The sequence below is a fragment of the Eretmochelys imbricata genome, chromosome 8, assembly GCF_965152235.1.
Source record: "Eretmochelys imbricata isolate rEreImb1 chromosome 8, rEreImb1.hap1, whole genome shotgun sequence".
Classification (NCBI taxonomy): domain Eukaryota; kingdom Metazoa; phylum Chordata; order Testudines; family Cheloniidae; genus Eretmochelys; species Eretmochelys imbricata.
In genome coordinates, this window is record NC_135579.1 from 46,625,195 (window position 1) to 46,646,367 (window position 21,173).

Below are 21,173 nucleotides of genomic sequence, written 5' to 3' on the forward strand. Positions count from 1 at the left end.
GGGGGACACTAGTATATTTGCTGAAAAATGCATTTTTGGGGGCACCAAAACAATTCTCAAATTTGACAAATAGTTTTGACCAAAAAAAATTGCATTTTTTAAGTGAAGTAAAAACAGTTTGTTTGAGCCATTTCAAAATGAAACATTTTGACCTTTCATTTTGGAAAGGCATTCCATTTCAAAACTTAGCTAATTTTAAAAAGGGGAGGAACATCTAAAAAGGACCCCAAATTGAAAACCAAAAAGTTTTGGTTGAACATAATATTTTGATCAGAGACTATCTTAGGAACTTACATGGCCCCGATTACCATAGTATCTCATGGCCTTTAAGAACCAACAAAATTCAGCTTTGGTTTGAAATGAACTGATTTGTTTTCTTATTATTTTTCTGTCCAGCCCCTGAATCACCAAAAGCAATTACTTAGATTGCTTAGAGCTGAGCATCTATCTATCTATCTATCTATCTATCTCTTTCCTATAGAGCAGCAGTTTTCAAGCTGTGGGTCGGGACCCCAAAGTGGGACACAAATGGGGTCGCCAAGTCTGGCATTAGACTTGCTGGGGCCAAGGGCTGAAGCTGAAGTCCGAGCCCCACCTCCCAACCCCAGGTAGTGGGGCTCAGGCTTCGGCTTCAGCCCTGGGTGGCAGGGCTCACAGGTGGCAGGGCTTGGGCAGGCTCAGGCTTTGGTCCCCCTCCTGGAGTCATGTAGTACATTTTGTTGTCAGAAGTGGGGTCACAGTACAATGCAGTTTGAGAACCGCTGCTATAGAGCCATCATAATAATGTCGAAGCCCCAAGAAATCAATTCCTGATATCTTTCAGGAGACTGGCAGGATGCTAACAAGAGAATTATTTGGTCAAGGCCACTGGAAGAAACATGTCAAGAAGGCAGACACAGTGCGACAAAATCTGCGGGTGAAGTCAGTGGGGCTGTACAGGTGTAACTGAGGGCACAATGTGGCCCACTAATTGGGGATGTGAGGTTGTGATGTCTATCACTCACATCATTCCTACATAAGGGAATCCAAGGATAACAGTGCACTCTAACCCGGAATCAGACTCCACTCGAATCAGTGTTCCAGTGGGTATTGGTTTGCAAATCAAGAGTCTGAATTCCATACATGGGCTGTACTTTGCATGACTTTCTCCAGTGTCCAACACAAATGGGCTCTTCCAATGCATTCCAGAGAGGGCCCTGATGAAGGATGGAGCCTGCAATCCAGCTTATTCACTTCCCTTTTTCAAACAAGCCCCTTTCATGCTCCAGCCTCTCTCTGGAGAAACAAAACCATTCTGTTTTGTACAGTCCTGGGCGGGCATGTGAGCTGAATGCTTTCGGATTCACAGCCACTGGAAAAAAATACCAGTTGCTGCAAACTTCTCTGCCTGCTAATGACAGGACAGACAAATCCAGGGCACCTCTAGAAAGGAAGGATGGTTCCAGTGGTTAAGGTGCTAGGCTAGGACTTGGAAGACCTGCGGTCATGTCACCAAGCCTCACTGTGCCTCAGTTCCCCACTCCGCGGAATGGGGAGAACAGCTGTGTCCTACCTCCTAGGGGTGTTGGGAGAATAAAGACAGTGAAGATGGTGAGGTGCTCATATACTCTGATTCTGGGGGCTAGACAAGGATCTAAGAGTCCGACAGTAATGATGCCAAGTGAGACAGGGAAAACTGATCAAGCCCTAAAAAGACAAGGAAAGACACAGCCCAAAGAAGGGAGTGACCTCCTTCAGGTCCGGAAAGATACACAAGGCATTGCCCCAGCTTTGGTGCAATACAAAATGCTATCAAAGACTTGGCACTTGTTCACTGTGCTGGTGGCTTCCAAATGGGGCTGGCATGTGTTGGCAAGAGCTCTTACAGCTGGGGTGATTTCCCATCGAGCTGACTCCTGAGCAATGGAGTTTTACAGTCAGGGCAATTCTTCACTGACCAGCGCAGTGTGGGACAGCAGCAGAACTGTTTACACTGGCACAGCTACTTTAGCAATGGAAAAGCACCTACATTGCCTCTCCATTGCTGGAATTCCCACCGCTGCAGGGCTGCCCCAGTACTAAAAGCAAGGCAACGATATTGATTTAACTACAGAGATCTATCAAAGGGCAGCAGATGCGTGTGGGTTTATAGACATAAGCCTACACCCTGAAATATGGAGAGCTACGTCAATCTGACTTGTGTGCAGACCAGGCCACAGAGCTGGAGATGGAGCAAAGATAAGCAGATGAGATGTGAAAGGGATATGATCTGCAGTATCTGGATGGTCAAAGACTTCAGCCCTTTGGAAACTCCTGAAATCATACACCATGGAGCAGGAGACTCAGGATTTGCTCATTTTCCTGCTTTTCTGGTCTTGCATCCATGCTCTGTGGCTGCTGTTCCATGCAGACTGAGGGTCAGTTCTTGGTCCAGATATTGAAGGTGTCCCTGATGCATGGCAAGAAAGCCTAGTATGGATTGTTCCAGAGGCCTCTGAAGTTCCTTTGGGCAAGCCGGTCATCTGATTATTAAACACTTTCCTGCAGTGCATCTTTCCCATTCTTCAGGGCTAATTTTCAGCATGAGGGCAGGGAGCTGACACTCAAACCCGGCCAACTGGTATCCTCGTTGCATTGGAACTGGGGTGGGATAAGAACTGGGACTGCATTTCCTTTTCCAGCACGTAGGGGCCTGCATCCTTTCAGCACAAGGAGCTGCATACGGCCAAGGGGAGGCTTACTGGTTGAACAATGTGGGGGAACCTTGTTCTGCTTCCCATTCTGTACCTGGTCCATGGGTAAAGAGAGGACGTCAGTCTAGCACCTCTCACCCTGCAATTGTGGGACGGTGCTCCTCACCCTAGTTCATGTACACATTCAGGCCAAGTTCCATGGAGCAGCATCTCCTGACTCTCTTGACATCTTCTTGGAGCAGTGGTTGCTGTCCAGGGGGTATGCTCAGTGTCGCTCACTGGTTCCCTTTTAGTATCCCTGGCCTCAGTCCATGCATTTTTGGATTAGTTCCCCATGTTCTGCTGACCCAGGTCCTTTTTTGGCACCTCCCCTGTGGCTGAGGGGGTAGGCCATTGTGTCCATCGGTGAGGCTTCCTTCAGAGGCCGTGTCTGTCAAAATGGAGATCAAATAGGTCATCACTTTTCACCAGTGCCTACTCTCTCTCTTTCTCCACATACACACTTCCTGTTAAAAGAAGTTGGCAATAGAAGGCGGACACATTAAATCCACCTACCTGATTACTGCTATTAAATCCAAGCTGCTCAGCGAGTCAGTAAGGAAGTAACTTTGGCAACAGTTGCCCACTGTCCCTTGTCACACTTACGAAGGTTATCAAAATAGGGGGGGAAAATGAGAAAAAAGGAAGAGAGCCAGAGTAGACAAGGGTGAAAGAGCCAAATGGGAAAGTGTTGGTAAGTGAATATCTGGAGGTGGAAATGAGGAAAAGCTGCCCACAAAAGAAAATAGGGAACAGCTAAAATTTCCAAAAGCACCTATCTGACTTAGGAACCTAAGTCCTATATAAAGTGACTTAGACACCTAGAGTACATCTACACTGCAATAAAATCCCCCCAGCACCAAGTCTCAGAGCCCATGTCAATTGACTCAGGCTGCAGGCTAAAAATTGCAGTGTAGACATTAGGGCTTGGACCGGATCCTGGGCTCTGAGATCCTCCCTCCTCGTGGGGTTGCAGTGTCAGGGCTCCAGCCTGAGCCCAAATGTCTACACTGCAATTTTTTAACCCCACAGCCCGAGCTCAAGTCAGCTGACCCAGGCTAGCTGTGTGTCTTTTATTGCGGTGTAGATGTACCCTTGGGAGCCGGTAGCAGCACCATCTACCTGCTCTGCATCAGGCTAGGCACTGTGCCATCTTCCCCTCACTCAAGCTGGCTCTCCCAACCTGGCTTGGTAGCGGCAGAGACTTGCTGCAGGGATGTGACTCTCCACCCAAGTCATTAAAGAGAAAGTCCAGCCCTTCTGGGTATCCATGTCCAAAACAAACACAGAAGAGTCCAAGGTTGACCTCGCCCCTCCCTCCTGAGAACCTGGAAGAGTTCTCTTCTCCTCTTCTCAGCTCTCCATTCAGCAGCAGCTCTCAGGGCTTCCAGCCAGCAGTTTCCCTTTGCTCTCCACAAGCTTCTGCCTTACCTCCCCCTCCCCCCCCCCGGAAGACTTGGTTTAGCCAAATGACCTCCCTGTCATGTGTCTTGGCTCATTTTCTCCACCTGGGGAGGTGAGCTAGGTGTGCCACATGTGGGGCTGACCCCATGTCCCCTGAGCAGCCCAGCCACCCTGTGATAGATGCTAAGTCACTTTCGAAAATGGAACTTGGGCCCCGAAGTCACTCGGGTGCTTTTGAAAGATTTTGTCTAAAACTCGAAGGCAAGGTACACAGTAAGGGATGAGGTCCAGACTCAGCTCACTGTGTACACTGTGTACTCTGGAACAATGTTGCACAGTAAAGTGCTCTATTTGTGGAACGATTACCAGTAACTGATCTGTAGAGACAAATCCCCCTGATGCTGGCTGTGGATCTGTGCACATGAATCTGAGTTCAAATCCTGCAGAGTTTGCAGAAAACTCCTTCTGAAACCCAAGCCCAGGCAGACGCCTCTTTCATGTCCCACAGCAGAGCTGTCTCGCTCCCCTGCAGATAATATGGCAGGGCAGTCTGCTACCTCAACTCAACAGACAGCGTCCTAGCTAAGTCCAACAGTCAAGATACATTGGGCATGTTTCCTTAGTATTTTCCTAAGATAATAGAACTTTATAGCTACTTGATGGTTATTTTCAGAGTGCTGCACTTTCCCACCAGCACTGAGTCAATGTAGAGGGTAGGGATTCAGGCCAGCCACTGGGCTGCAAAAAAAACAACCACCATCCCAAACCTCAACGCACACTCCAAACCTCCTCTGAGTTTGGAAAGGTTATGTTCCCATTTTCCCCATGCCTTCCAGTCTTAAGATGAGGCCAGAAGCAGCAGCAGCTGCCGTCTTACATCCACACAGCGAGATCAGAGCCTAGATCACAAACACACGCTTAATTTGCCAGCCAGAATGCCATTCCCAGCTCTGTTCACATGATCTTCTCTGAAGCTGACTCCAGCCCAATGGGCCACTTACATCGCCTGCTTCTCCCTTGGAGAGGTACATTTTGGTGTCACCTTCTGGTTTCCTGGGTGGTCGGAGATGGTGTTAATAAAGGGCCCCTTTCTCCACACTCCCCATTTAAGGGAAGACCAGGATGGGTCTGTATCCTTTCTCTCTCCCCTGAAAGGCAAAGGTGCCTCTTTGCTTGAATCTCCACCTGGAGGGAGAAAAGTGAAGCAGGAGAAGCCAGAGGAGACATCCTCTTGGCCTCCCCTTCTCTTTCCAGGGCACGTGTATGTGGGGAGGGAAATTCTAGCTGTAGCCCAGTGCAGGATTCTCTTGGGATACCAAGAGACAGTGATACCAGGCAGATGTTCATAAGCACCCAGGTGAATAAGGAGCACAAATCTGACTTTCAAGCACTTTTGAAAATGCCACCCACAGCCTTCGTGAACCTGGCAGGTGACTAGTTCTGGGAAAGAAAGGCCAGTCTCTTCCCAGCACTCCTGTGTGCCGCGCCTTGAGTACCGGGATCAGCGGAAATCATCATCTATGGCAGAGATGGAACAAATGAAGCCTCCTAAAAGAAAGGAGCTGGCAGAGAACGCAGCTGCAGCACTTCAAAGCTTTCCTGGAAGCCAGTGGTACTGCAGGGAAATCCAAAAGGGTGACATTCTCCCCACTGCTACATATGGCCAGCCCAGAAGCACCAGAGATCTCAAATACATTCCAGTGGACTGCAAAGCGCTAGACAAGTCATACCAACGTTTGAAGGACAGGGTGATCCAGATATGGACTTCCCTTGGGAAAGGCTCCTGGGGCCAAGTTGTCTGCTAGAGAAAAGCCACTGAGGCCAGTGGAATTATACTAGCAAGTAACATGGCCTCTTAGCTTTCTAAAAGGTGATCTGTCAGGTGAGGCCATTGACCATAACAATAGACCTATGTCACAAAGCTAAGTCCTGTAACACATGGATTAATTAGTTTCCTTAGCTTTTTTCCCCTTTCCAGAAGGAGCCAAAGGTTCTAGGGGATGCGGACGGAGGAGCATGCTTATTGAAATGCCTCGTCTTGGGGCAGAGTGCCATTCAGGGCTGTTGTGTAGCATCTGTCCTTTGTGTTCTGACTCCCTCTGCACTTTATGCTGCGTAGTTTTTATCTGTATAATCAGAATACATTGCCATGGGATGAGATTCCATTTTTATTAAGCTAATTGTGAGTCTCTTTAGTATTTCCGGGACTCTTGGATTTTCTTACTGAGCGGAGACCTCATAATGAAGAAGCCTCATGTTGTTGCCTCCCTGTACATGTGCACATGTGTTTCCCATTAAAGCTTTCCCATTGAAAACAAATCCGACGCCTGTTAAGGCTGGAGTTAAAGGTCTGGATTTATTCCTGCATGAGCCTGAGAAAATGTTACACCACCAGATTAACTCTGTACTCACTGAAAGCATCTCCTAGGCATTGGACTTGTCTTTCCACACTTGATTTTCTTGGTCTAAGGCTTTTCAAAGTCGCCTAAGGAACTTAGAGACCCACTCTACGCCAATCAGATTTGAGCACCTAACTCCCATGGGCTTCTTTCACAATTGCAGATCAGGAGAGGACGGTGATGAATGTAAAAGAAAGTACTTTATAAATCATGTTCCATTTGTGTAAAGCAGGTTAACATTTTTTGACAGCATGCAGGAGGAAGAGATAGCTCAGTGGTTTGAGCACTGGCCTGCTAAACCCCGGGTTGTGAGCTCAATCCTTGAGGGGGCCACTTAGGGATCTGGGGCAAAAATCGGGGATTAGTCCTGCTTTAAGCAGAGGGTTGGACTAGATGACCTCCTGAGGCCCCTTCCAATCCTGATGTACTATGACTAAAAAAAAAAAAAAAAAAAAAAACAACTTTCCTAACAAATGACAGAGTTTCCTAGAAATTGATATTTTTCACAGGGAAATGTTGATTATTGTGACAAAAAGAAAATATTTTCCAATTGGAAAATGATAACCATGAACACTAATTATAAAATGTTTCCCTTTGACATTTTGAAAATATCAAAACTGTCAACACTTCAAATGTGAGACAAGGTGGGTGAGGCATCATCTTCCAATGGGTTACCCTCTGTTGATGAAAGAGACAAGCTTTCATGGAGCTAAAGAAGAGCTCAAAAGCTTGTCTCTTTCACTGACAGAAGTTTAAATCTACATTTCAAAAGGTTTCAGTTCCCTGCCCTCTTCCTACCAACATGGAAAATGACAACTTTTTCCTTTTTGATATTTCCAAATAGAAATATTTTGGAATTTTTTTAACCCCATGGAAATTTTCAATTATTTTGACCTTTTGTTTCATTTTGGGACAAACCCAACTGCGAAATATCATCATTCCGAGTGGGATGGAAAGTCCATATTCAAAACAACACTATTCCTGAGAGAGACACACATGCAGACAGAGACAGAGACATTCAATCTAGTAGTAAAAGACAGCGTCAGAGATGGGCAACTGTCAAAATGTTCCGGAGCCAAAAGTTTGGATGAGTTTCTGAGACTCATTCCAACTCATTCCTAAGCACTTCGATCTTAGTATCAACTTAGACATTTTCTGAGATCAGTTGGCAATATTCATTCCACTTCTTTTGGCTCGCTAATCATTGCATTTAAATACAGTTTTTCATCTACAAAGGAGTAAATGACTAATTCTCACAAGGTGGGGCTGAGTTAGACTTAAACCACAGAGACAAGTGAAAATGCAAGAAAATAAATATGTTACCCTAACTGTTTCAAGAGTCACAACATTTTAGGTCATGTTTTTGGGAGTAATTTGCAGAGCTTATTTTATCCAAACCGAGAGAGAGAGTACAGAAAACAATTTAGCATTCGGGTCAGTCAAAAGGAGCATGTTTCTGTCTGTCTCTTTCTCATCTGTGGGTTTTGATTGTGTTGCGTTTTGCTACAGAATAATTCTATCCATTTGCACCTCTGCGCCACACGGATCCAGCCCTTCTGGCACTGAGTTAATAATCCAGAAGGATTGACAGTATTTTGGATTTTACTGGGTTTGGTCTTATTAACACAGAAATTTCCCCATCAAAAACATAATCTTGACAAGAAAGGCCCAGCCAGGCTTGGCCCACCTGCTCCCTCCCCTCTTTTATAACAAGTTCTTAAGAAACCAGCTGCAGCAATGAGTCATCACCCTCTTTACCCTTTCTAGCTAGCTCACTCCCAGGGAATGAGGTGGGTGTGTGAGGCAAACCTGCCTGCCTGTTACTGGCTGAGGGGTCCTGTTCTCTGTACCTACAAGCTCTGTTTTAGACTGTGTTCCTGTCATCTAATAAATAGTGCTCTCCTCTTGAGTGCCTTTGTTTTCCCATCTAGGTTATCGGCCCTCATGCCTGTCTGACCGTGCTGCCCACAGATCCATTCTCTCCCCCGCCTCATCTGCGGAGTGCCCCATACTATTTCCTCCCACCTGCTGGTTCCTCCCCTCCCTGATGTCTCCCCAAAACTCCAGTGAGCTCCCCCACCCACCTTCTTCCACCTGCTGGTATCTTTCCTTTCCCCTCTCGAGAAGGCCCTATTTACTTTTCCTGTCAGCCACTTCCTCTCAATCTCTAAACTACTGCCCCTACCCAACAGGGAGTCAAAAAACATAAATGGAGGGATCCAGGCGCTAAACCCACAGGAATGTTCTGGGCTGGCCTGTCCATAGACCCACCCCTTTCCCCACTTAGAGAAAAATCTACGTGTTTTACTTGCATTGATGCCAAGAAATTCCATTTGAGGAGCTACAGCTAGCAGCTCTGGGTGAGACACGGGTGAGCTTACAGTCCATTTTCCCTGCCCTCTTCCTACCCACATTGAGACATAGTTAGCTGCATTTTTAGAGTTGTGCAGAAGGATAGTTGTAGGGTGGGTGGGAATCTTTAGAATTAGAAAAAGGGGCTGGGTTTTTTTGGAAAATGAATTTTTTTTCTTCAGAAAAATTATTGACATTGTAGAAATGTTTCATCTTCTGTGAAAAATATCATGACTATTGCATCAACATTTCCCCCAGAATTTTAATAAAAAAAAAAATTTTGACATGCTTCTCATGGGTTTTTGGTAAATGAAAAATGTCAAGACCCATTTCATTAATATTTTTAATAAAAGAATTTGGAGTAAAAACATCACATTTTAAAAAAAAATATCTAAAACCAGATCCCTTTGACGTGAAAGCCTTAAAACTGCAAAATTTCTCCTGAAAATATGCTTTTATTTTTTTACCAACTCTAGAAATTAGGGTGTGCATCTATTATAGACTCTAATCCAGTACCCAGTGAGGTCTGAGCCAGTGCCCTTGGAAGTGATTAGAAAGACCCAGTGAAGTCAGTGGAAGTAACAACCCAGGGCTGTTGGTGTTACAAGCGGTGGCCTGTACTGGGGACCCTCTGAAGCTCCAGGCTGCTCTTTCCAGGCCAGGGGAGAATGTAAGCCAGGCAGGCCTGCTCAGTGTGACACTCTGTCCGTCTCTAGTGGTGGCCAGGCCAAGTGGAGATCAATGATCCTGCTACAATCTTGGCTAAGAGACCACTTCTAACCCCAACACTCCTAGATGTGTTGTTGACAGGGGGAAATCAAACCTGGGACCCCTGGAACTTAAAACATGAGCCTCTGCTCTCTGAGTTAAGAGACGCAGCTCTCTTAACCAAGGCTGTAGCAGGCTCATCAGTCTCTAGTTGGCCTAGTTACCAGTAGAGGAGGACAGAGTCCCATGCTGAGCCAGTTTGGCTGGCACCTGGACTTGTTAGGGGCTACTGCATGTCAAATGATGCTCACCCGATAATCCACCCTGTACTGTAGGAGGAATACAGTCCCCTTCGTTATTGTGTCCTACCTCCCATTCTTTTTTAACCAACTTACAACCATCTTGAGAGGAAGGCTGGTGAGGTGATTACGGGTCTCTGGAGCTCTCGAATTTCTGTCTCTGCCCCAGGCTCCCTGAGTGAACTCACTTGATGACCGTGGGCAGGTCACTTAGAGCAGGCTTTTCCAAAGTGCCCAGCGTTGGCCTAACTCCGCGGTAAAACTGTTGACTTCAATGAGAGCAGAGAAGGCCAAGACTGAACACTGTGTCAATCCCCCACTTAATCTCTTTGTGTCTCAGTTGTGAAATACCTGTGAAATTGGAATAAAAACACTTCCTTTCTCCCATCCTTTGTCTGTCTGATCTGTTTAGACCATAAGCTCTTCAGGGCAGGATCTGCCTCTCACTGTGTGTATGTGCCACATCTAACACCATGGGGCTCTGATCTCAACTGGAGCCCCTAGGCACTTCTGTGGTATAAACCATAATAGTAAGGCCAGGTCTGCACCACAGCAGCACAGCTGCAGTATGGTACCTGTAGTGCAGACATGGAAGCACATGTCCTCACCTCTAGGGTGCCCCCTTTTGCCTGGGCATGGCATTTAAGGGGACTTCACTTCTTTTTCTCCCCTTTGTGGCCACTTCCTTGGCCATGATGTAGGGTTGCCAACTTTCTACTTGCACAAAACTGAATACCCTTGCCCCACCCTGTGCCCCGCCACTCCTCCAAGGCCCCACCCTTTCTCTGAGGCCACACACCCCATTCACTCCATCCCCCCTCCATACCCTCACTCGCTCATTTTCACTGGGCTGGCTCAGGGAGTTGGTGGTGTAGGAGGGGGTGGGGACTCTGGTTGGGAGTGCAGGCTCTGGGGAGGGGGCCAGAAATTAGGAGTTCAGGGTGCGGGAGGGGGATCCAGGCTAAGGCAGTGGGTAGGGATGACGAAGGGGGTGAGGGCTCTGGCTGGGGGTGTGGACTCTGGTGTGGGGACTCCGATGAGGGATTGAAGTGTAGGAGGGGGCTTTGGGTTTTGGAGTGTGGGAGGGACTCCAGGTAGGGGGTTGGAGTGCAGACTGTGTGTGAAGGCTCTGGCTGGGGGTGAAGACTCTGGGGTGGGGCTGGGAATGAAGGGTTTGAGATGTAGAAGGGTGTTCTGGACTGGGACCGAGGGGTTTGGAGAGAGGGAGGGGGATCAGGGTTGGGGCATGATTGGGGATGAGGGCTCTAGTGTGGGGCAGGGATGAGGGGTTTGGGGTGCAGGAGGGTGCTCCAGGCTTGGACTGAGGGGTTCAGAGGGTGGGAGGTGGATCAGGGCTGGGGCAGGGAGTTGGGGCACAGGAGGGGGTCAGGGGTGCAGGCTCTGGGCAGTGCTTATCTCAAGCAGCTCCCAGAAGCAGTGGCACATCCCCACTCCGGCTCCTATGTGGAGGCACGGCCAAGTGGTTCTGTGTCCTGCCCCATCTGCAGGTGCCACCGCCGTAGCTCCCATTGGCCATGGTTCCTGGCCAATGGGAGCTGTGGAGCCAGTGCTTATGGCGGGGGCAAAGTCCTGAGCCCCCTGGCTTCCCCTACATGTAGGAGCCAGAGGCGGGACTTGCTGATGCTTCCAGGAGCTTCACAGAGCCACGGCAGGCAGGGAACCTGCCTTAGCCCCACTGCACCGCCGACTGGACTTTTAACGGCCTGGTCGGCAGTGCTGACCGGAGCCACCAGGGTCCCTTTCTGACTGGGCATTCTGGTTGAAAGCCAGACACCTGGCCACCTTACCATGATGGACAGTCGCAGCTGATGTCTTCTCCCATCTCCTTCTCTGGACTCTCTGTGGCTCTGCCCTCTGGCCAAGTCACGCAACAGTTCACTCCCTTTCTGGGGTAACAAAGGTCCAACTTAAGAGTCCAAATCACATGCATAAACTAATAGTGCTTCTGTCCCTCTCAGGCACCATTGATGCCCTCTGCTTCTCAGCCCTGGCAGAGCATCTCTTGTCTTGCTTCTTCCCCAGCAGGATTCCCTGGCTGCTTCCCTTCACCAGGGACTCCAGTAGTTTGCCTGTGGGGATCTCCCAGCTCCTGTCACAGGCCCTAACTCAGGGCTCCCCCCACAGAAGCCTGCTGTGCTCCCTATGGGTCTCTTTCTCCTGTGCTCTGAGAGGGTGACTCACCCTGACTTCCTCAGGCTCCTCCAGAGGGAGCTCCCCTTGTTCCTCCCTCCAGGGACTCCCCCTCTACTGACTTCCCAGCTCTGTTTAAGTAGCACTCTCCCTGCTGCACCACCACAGCTGCGGGTCAGTCTTTCTAACTAGGCCTCATCACACTTGGCTAAGGTCATTAATTAGCCCTTACTCTCTAGCTTCTCAGTGAGGCTGAGGGCTAGCTGCTAAGTCGGGGCAAGGCTGAGCACAGCTTGCCTCCAAGGGCTGGCCAGCCTGTGACAAGATGCTTCCTACGTTGACAGAAGGTGTTTTTTCTGTTGATTCAGTTAATCCACCCCTCTAAAAGGTGATAGCTAGATTCACAGAAGTTCTTCTATTGACCTAGCCATGTCTACACCAGGGGTTAGGCATGAATTTTTTTCACAGCCCTGACCAACGTAGATAGGTCAAACTAGTTTTGAAATGTAGACCAGGCCTCAGTCTCCAGGAGCAGAAAGAAAAGTGACACTGGGCTCTGGTTCGACTGCCATTCCTCCAGTGCCCTGCCCTGGTGCTCTCTCCAGGCTAGCACAGCAGACACAAATGCATGATAACAAATGGAAAGGGTGGCAGGGGCTCCATTTATTGAAAATGATCATTTCTATTCTAGTGCAAACATAGTATATTTTACATCACAAAGCAGGATATAATTTACGGAATATATTTTCACAAAATCTCAAAACCCCTCAGTGGTGTTTGCATCCAGTCCATCATCTTCCCAGTGTTTTTATTTCCCACCACCACTTAAAATTCCATACAGTCCATCACCACCTTGTTTCTGGACAGACCAAGGATGGAGAGTTGCTCATCAGTATTTGTTCATGAGTGTCAGAGGGGGATATGTCTCATGAACATGTTCTACCGTATGGGTCCCCAAACTTTGTGACACTAAGGGTTAACTAGGTAGCATCTAAGGAGCCCAGACAGAATGCACCTGGAGCTTCCACTAAAGCTATGGAGAGTTTCATGCCTTCACAATCAGGCCCCTAATTTGCTTGTATATTGATACAGTTTTATAAAATACAGAGTAAACACATGTGATCACACTATTGTGCTTTTGCTGGGTAGATGAACAGAAAATTGTTTGTTGGTTGAAGTCATCAGCAATGAAAACCTGCAGTTGATCAACTTTGTCCGTGGACTATATTTACAAAAGCTGGTGGGTGCTGAGTGCATTTTTGGATGTGGTGGTTTTGCATCTGGCCCTTGTCGGGATACTCCCACTCTGACCTGGTGGAAGTTTACCAATGGGAGGGTGAGAATCCAGCAGAAGGGACAACTTCACCAAAAATAAAATCCTTCCCGCCTGAATAATAAGGCAAAACCTGGAGACATTTCTATGGCTCCACTGCTGCATATACCTATGCATGCGCATAACTTTACTCATATACAGTGAATGCGATTACTGTCATGAATGAAGTTAAGCATGTGCATAAGTGTTTTCAGGATCAGGGCCTTAGTTAAGTCCTGGTATTTACAGGCATATCTCAGTTTAAGAGTGACAACAATTCAGGGAACACAAATTGGGCAACTTTGGTCCCTGGAGTTTGTACATTTGTCCTCTCTGAGCGGTTTTCCCACCAGCATGAGAAATGGATTTCTTTGCTGAGACTCAAGGTGATTTCTGCCTCATAGTGTATCAAAAAGTGGAGAAGGGCTAGGGTACCACAAAAATGCAGCATTTATTGACTGAAAACTTTGGCCCAGATTCTCAGCTAGACTTCATCAAAGCCATGCCAATACACACCCACTGAAGATATGGCTCTTGATTTTAATTTGGATGTGAGTCCCCTCCCCCAAGCTCTGCTTGGCGCAGGATTGGGTGAGCTGAAAGTACCTCAAGTGTCAATTTAAAAGCTGAGAAAGAAAGGAAAGCGGAAGCTCTTTGGGCCATTTCCTAGAACAAGGGTCAGTAACCTTTCAGAAGTGGTGTGCTGAGTCTTCATTTTTTCCCTCTAATTTAAGGTTTCACGTGCCAGTAATACATTTTAACGTTTTTAGAAAGTCTCTTTCTATAAGTCATTAATATATAACTAAACTATTGTTGTCTGTGAAGTAAATAAGGTTTTTAAAATGTTTAAGAAGCTTCATTTAAAATTAAATTAAAATGCAGAGCCCCCCCAGACCAGTGGCCAGGACCCGGGCAGTGTGAGTGCCACTGAAAATCAGCTCGAGTGCTGCCTTTGGCATGCATGCCATACCCCTGTCCTAGAAGTTCACTACGGTGATTGGACCGCTCCACACAGCATCTAATCTCAAAAAGAAAAGGAGTCCTTGTGGCACCTTAGAGACTAACCAATTTATTTGAGCATGAGCTTTCGTGAGCTACAGCTCACTTCATCGGATGCATACCGTGGAAACTGCAGCAGACTTTATATATACACAGAGAATATGAAACAATACCTCCTCCCACCCCACTGTCCTGCTGGTAATAGCTTATCTAAAGTGAGCAACAGGTTAGGCCATTTCCAGCACAAATCCAGGTTTTCTCACCCTGAAGAGTGAATTTGTGTGGGGGGTGGAGGGTGAGAAAACCTGGATTTGTGCTGGAAATGGCCTAACCTGTTGCTCACTTTAGATAAGCTATTACCAGCAGGACAGTGGGGTGGGAGGAGGTATTGTTTCATATTCTCTGTGTATATATAAAGTCTGCTGCAGTTTCCACGGTATGCATCCGATGAAGTGAGCTGTAGCTCACGAAAGCTCATGCTCAAATAAATTGGTTAGTCTCTAAGGTGCCACAAGGACTCCTTTTCTTTTTGCGAATACAGACTAACACGGCTGTTACTCTGAAACCCATCTAATCTCAGGAGTTCTGTGAAGATGAACCATCACCCTCCTTAACCCCAACACAGAAACACAGTTATCCAAAAGGAGACAATTTCTCGCTGCTGGGAAAACTCAGCTCCGAATTCATAGTTTAAGACACCACATGGTATTTTGTGCTGAGCTATTTCCTTTCATCTGAACATCTCCATAAATGAAGCCTCACAACACTCCTGTGCGGTAGGTAAGTACTAGTCTCCCCATATTGCAGAGTAGGAGAGCCAGGCACAAGAGGTGAAATAACTTGGCCAGTGTCACACAGTGAGTCGGCAGTGGACACAGCAGCTCAACCCGGGAGTCATGACTCCTAGTGCCCTGATAGATAATACAATGCACCTCAGAAAATGGGAGATAACATTAAATGCTTTCCAATATTTACACTTTCTTGTAAATGTATTCCTATCCCCTTCCAGAATGTATCTGTAGGCTGGTGCTGGAAATAGTGGATAATTAAAGGGTCTCTTTGTTCTGGCACATATCTAAGTCCCATTGGTTGTGTCTACACAAACATTTTTCATTTAAATTTCTCCCTATTGCACTACCGTCCACTGATGGTAACAGCAGACGGAGGTTGAGTGTGGGCCAGTCACAGCCATTTTAACCACTGTGTTGGCTCAGTCTGCTCTGGGGGCTATGCCCCACAGTGATTTGAACACCAGTAATTGTTGATTGCTGTGCCACCAGCAGAATGGCACTTTTGGTAGCGTAACAATAGTGTCATCCCCCAGGTAATCAAAAATCATGAGTCAGCCACCCCCAATAAATCGTAAGATCGACTTAAAAATAATAATTCATATAAATGTAAAACTGGAAGAGACCCCAAGAAGTCATCTGGCTTGTCCCCCCGCCCACACACATGAGGGCATTGGGTCCTGTAAATATTGGGTCCTTTTTCTTTACTGTCTAACTTTTGAGCCTTTAGGTGACACTTGGGTCACCCTGTCTCGCTTTTCTCCACAACCACAAGGGTTAGAATTTTGGGGGGGTGCAGTAGGGGGATGCTAAATAAAAGCTGAGATTTTCTTGCAATCATGTGACTCCAGGACCTGTGGCTTTAGGAACCCGTCAAATATCCAAATAGGGTCATGAGGGTCAGCAGCCTTTATGCAATGGTGGGAAGTCTGAAGCGGAATGCTTGTGCCGACTAGGCAGTGGCTGGCTGTACAGAACTCTTAGGGACATCTACAACTGTACATGACCCGGCTAGCTAGAGCTCAGAAGCTAAGCAGAGTTAGATAGAGAACTAGAGGGGTAGGACAATCTGCTTAAAAATCTGAACTGTTTTGAAGGGCAAATTCTACTCAAGTCGGAGGGAGGGACGGCAAGTCTATCTGACCGGCATGGCATGTGGACTCCTAAATGGACTGTCCTGTAAGGTTGGGCAGCACAGTTGCACCCTGGTGTTGGTGACTCAGCAGGAGGCGCTCATCCCTTGGATTCAGTCCTGAACCAATCCACACCAGAACACATGGAGGCGCCGTCTTTTAGATACAACCAAAATCCCGGCTGCATGGGGGATTAGCTCCTCACCTCATGCAAACCAGCCTAGCACTGCAGTCAGCGGAGCGACACTGTTTACACCAGCTAAGGATCTGGCCCTTGGTTCATATGCTTTTTGCAAGTGTTAAGCCTGATGCTCAGGCTAAATTCTAATTGATATTCTGCCTACATAACATTTCACCTTCATTTTAAATGGCTGTGCGTGGTTTTAGAATGGTGGGGCCCATTGCCAGACCAAAGCCACATTCCAGCCAAAAGGTGCCTGCTTCAGCACCTAGATATAGATCTACGGTACTGTTTGGGAAATGCTCTGTGTAGATATAATCATCAGATCAGTGCCCAATGCTTACTCACATCGAGTAATACCTTGAACGGTCCATTGACTTCAGTGCGGCCATTCAAGGAGCAAAGTTCTACTCAGTGTGAGCAAAGGTCTCAGAACCTGTCCCTCAATGGCTCTCCTTCTGTACATAAGTGTTACTCGGCATGAGAAAGGCTGGCAGAAGCAGGTCCTCAGGTTTCACTCAGGCATACTCCCACTGGCAGCAGCAAAAACACAAGGGGATCATCTTTCCCTCAGGACATATGCATGGGGGGAAACTTTCCAGGCACACATCCAAGACAGCTCCATAATGTTGTCCCTCCTCTCTCTAGACCCAGACAAGGTGGGGGGGAAGTACAGAAGGGGATTTGATAGGAATCTCATTCCTGTCTGAGTCTCACAAGAGGCAGGGCGTTTCAGGGGGAAAAGCACTGCTGGCCCCTGCTGTCTTACCTTAGTGTGGAATCCCTCCATGGTTGGAGAACCCCCTCTATCACCTGGCACGGTGCCTAGTGGATAGTCCTGTGTCTTCGGTGGATTTCCCAAGATCTGGCTGGATCTGAAGTGCTGGAAGGCCAGAATCCTCACTTCTCTGGAGGAGCAAACCTTACTCACTCCACAAAGGGAACCTCACAATATGTCTTTCCCCAGAGCCTTGTTGGATGGGTTTTCCCAGAGGAAGAGATGATCTAGCCCTGAATATTGACCTCCTGATTTGGATCAACTGGACCCTGAGTTTTGCCTGACTAAAGACACAGGGATTTGGCCGATAGCTTGTAATGTGCTGTGGCCTTCTGTGAGATGAAATGTTCTAAGCATAAGCTATTTATTATTACTATGATCGTGAGCAGCATAAGACCATAAATGGGAACCTGGCACTCCGTCTCTATAGAAACTTGGCTGGAGCACACACATCTTGAACGTTTTCAATGTATTTTTATTTTGTTTAATAAAAAACACCAACCAAGCTTGCATGTATATCTTATATATATAAATATATACAGTATATATAAAACAAATGCGTTTGGACAACACTTTTACCTGTGGCACAAAACATAAGGCATAGAAAGAAGCATAAGGCAAAGTCCTAATCTTTGAGCTCCTGAGCAATCTCCCCTATGCAGACGTGCACTCTGGCTTGAGAAGGATCTTCTCTTCTTTGGCTTTTCAAAGAGGCTGGGCCAGAAATAATCAGAAAGAGGCGAATAAGTTCTAAACTCAAGATGGCTGTGAATGAAACAATGAACATTCCAGACAACTGGACTAGAGGAACTCACCGCGTTGCTCAAAAAGCCTCCTCAGAGGCTAATGATAACGACTTTGCAGCTGCAGCCTTGCTCTGGAGTGATGGAAGGATACTTCGATCTCATGCGGATACAACGGAGAGGGCTTTGGCTTCGGAATTCCCTTTTCTAGAGTGAGCTGGGGCATAGGAAGTGAGGGACACGGTGCTGAACCTCAGGAAAGTCTAGGGGAGAAGTTCAAAGGCTGGATCGATAGGGTTTCTTTTGCAGTCACGTATAAAATAAACAAGAAGGATGGAATTGTCCTTAACTGAAGAAGCTCATAGTATACTGAGCAGAAGCGATAAACCTGACACAAAGTGGTGACATTATCCCATAAGGAAAGAGGAACACCATAACTAGTTTGCAGTTCATTTTTCTCCTGCTTTTGTCCCAATAGTCAGTTCAGGGTTTATTTTTCAGCATGAGCAAACTGCTAAGCAGGACGGGTGTCATTTTGTTTTACTCTTTCTTTGAGACAGTGTTTAATTGACTGTCGGTACTTGGTTCCTCTGTAAACTATATTCCTTTGCTTTCAGTCTCAGGTTGGCAATGCTGTTGGCCATGTTCATGCCCTGGGCAGGGCTAGCATTGGTACACGTAGCAGAATAGGTAGCCATGGCGCTGTTGGGGTGGAGAGAAGAGGAGAAAAGAAAGAAAAACAAAATCAGAATCCAGCTGCAAATCAGGGCTGCATTGAACTCGGAAATCAGTCGCTAGGTGAGCGGGTGCTGGCGTGGGCATACATCATGATTATAATGTTTCAGTTATTGGGTGCAACATTCCTTACCATGACTGGACATTTTAGTAACTTGTCTTTTAGCGCACTGATGGATCACCCTGTTTAACGGCATTTCCCAGGCTACAGCCAGCTGAAGTCAAAGGGTTTTGAACCAGGCCCACAATGATCAGTTTATGCGACCAAAGTACACAAGAATGTACTACAAATAGTCACCAGATGCAAAGTTCACATCTAGAGCCAACCTTTGTCAAAGTTCAGGGGAGCTCAGGTCTGAGGTCCTGGTTCTAGAATATACCGGAAGGAATACACCTGCATTAGCAGGAAGATAGACTAGACACAGCCCTTTTCCACTTCTGACTTCTATGATTGGAGAGTCTTTCTAATGGCAGGTCTACCTTGGGAAAATTTGGGGGTTTACTACAGGTACGGGAGCAACGGTTTTGCCAGTGCGGTGCACATATTCCAAATTGCTGGTGATATTTCTAAGTGGCCGCACAAGTCAGAGCTGGACCCTTACAATTTTACATGCAGTTCAGTTATATTTGCTGCTCGAGACAGAAACGTTCAGATGATCCAGAAGAGACCCTATTCCAGACCCAATTCACAGGAAAATAAACTCAGGAAAGTCCATTTTGCCACAAAGACCCGGATGGACTGTGCTGCCACTTCCTGTATGGAATGGCAAGCAGTTTTCTGTCATCTGTGTTCGAGCCAAGTTTAGTCAGTCACTAGCGTTCATTGTTACATCACCTGAGTGGCCTGGCCAAGGAGTGAAAACTGAGCTTCATACCAAATGCCACCGAGAAACATAAAGAACAGATCGTGAACACTCACATTTCTTACTGCCCAGCCTAGACACGGGCACGGTAGCAGTGCCATGCTTTAGCTTTAGGGAACACCATCTCCTAGACTACAGGAACTATTTGACTCAGCACATCCATTCGGACATTTTTTTCTAAACACTTCCTTTGCATTTTTGGTGGGGCTGTGGGATAAGATGGACCTTTATCACCGGATAAAACCTCAGCGGCATTCCTATCGGGACACTTTACTCCCATGGCCCTGCTCCATTTTCTCTGTTGTCCCTTTTCCTGTTTAACTGCTGATTGGTAACTGTGAACATGGATGTGGCATATCCCTTTACAGCCACCATACGGCTGTAACCTGAGATGTCTAGCACCAATTGGAGAACGAATGCACAAGGTGTTACAGAGTGTGATGGTAACTACCACTAAGGATCATGAGACTGCGGGTGCACCTGGGCAGCACATACATGATCTAACAGTCATCTCCCATAAGGCCTGACCCAAAACCTACTGTAATCAAGGGAATTCTTTGCCCTGACTTCCCAATAGCTTTTGGATCAGGTCTGTCAGCCAAACTGGCTTTATTACAAATGCTCAAACTGATTTCAACTCATATTAACTTTGTGGATGTAAAAGATACTCAGCCTGACGCAGGGAAATAATGGGGGAAAGAGGTCAAAACAGCATTAAGGATGAACAGCTTTGAATAAAATACAAACCCACCTGTACCTTTGTCCTGTATTGTAAATTTAAACCTTCAACCCTGAAGTTTTCCTGAGGTTCAATAACGTTTGGTTAAATTTATTATTAATATTTATTGGTATTGTGGTAACACCTAAGAACTGCAGTCATGGAGCAGGACCCCCTTTTGCTAGGTGCTGTACAAACACAGAAAAAAAGGATGGTCTCTATCCCACAGGGCTTGCAATCTAAGGGTATGTCTACACTCCTCAAGCTGATGTACCCACGCTAGCTTGAATCTGGCTAGCTCGGGTCTCAGAACAGGGAAACTGTGGTATCAGCATATCTGATCCTGCCTGGAACCCGGGGTAATCACTTCCAGGGCTAGCCCGTGCTGCCACAGCTTCACTGCTCCAATACCTGAGCTAGAAAGATTAAGGCAGACTTGGATATGTCAGCTTGAGCTGCAGTCGTACCCCATGATTGCAGTCTCGACATACCCTGTGCAAACTATGTTTAACTTTAATGCTACATCTACCTTTCCAGAACAAAAGTAGAAATTACTTGTTCCAGAGAAATTCCCTGAGCAGTTTTTCAGGAACAATAGGTGTGGGTCATTCAGATAAAAGCCCGATCTGAACTGAGGAACTTGCATTGATTGCCTGATGCTGGTTTAAAGACCCCAAGGAAATAAAGTGCACTGAATGAGTGACACAATTTTAGAAAGAATCCTGAGAGTTTGATAGGCTACATTTCTCACGTGTACTGCAGACAATTGAGGAGTATCAGGAAATCAGTTCAGTTTGGGATTTTGTCAAGGCTATTCCCAGTTTTCTGTGATTTTTGGCTGTATCTAAATATCATAATGTAATTTATGCTAATAGGCTGGCATACACCCCTGCACAAAA

General features: G+C 46.7%; 1 protein-coding gene across 1 annotated transcript in view; it reads right to left on the minus strand.

Annotated features, from left to right (window-relative positions):
- Positions 1 to 18,521: 18,521 nt before the first annotated feature.
- PRRX1 (paired related homeobox 1) overlaps positions 18,522 to 21,173 on the minus strand; it is a 79,997-nt gene continuing 77,345 nt past the window's right edge. Inside the window, exon 4 of the mRNA XM_077824909.1 lies at positions 18,522 to 18,660. Coding sequence (XP_077681035.1) covers positions 18,522 to 18,660 — 139 coding nt within the window. The remainder of the gene's footprint in view (positions 18,661 to 21,173) is intronic.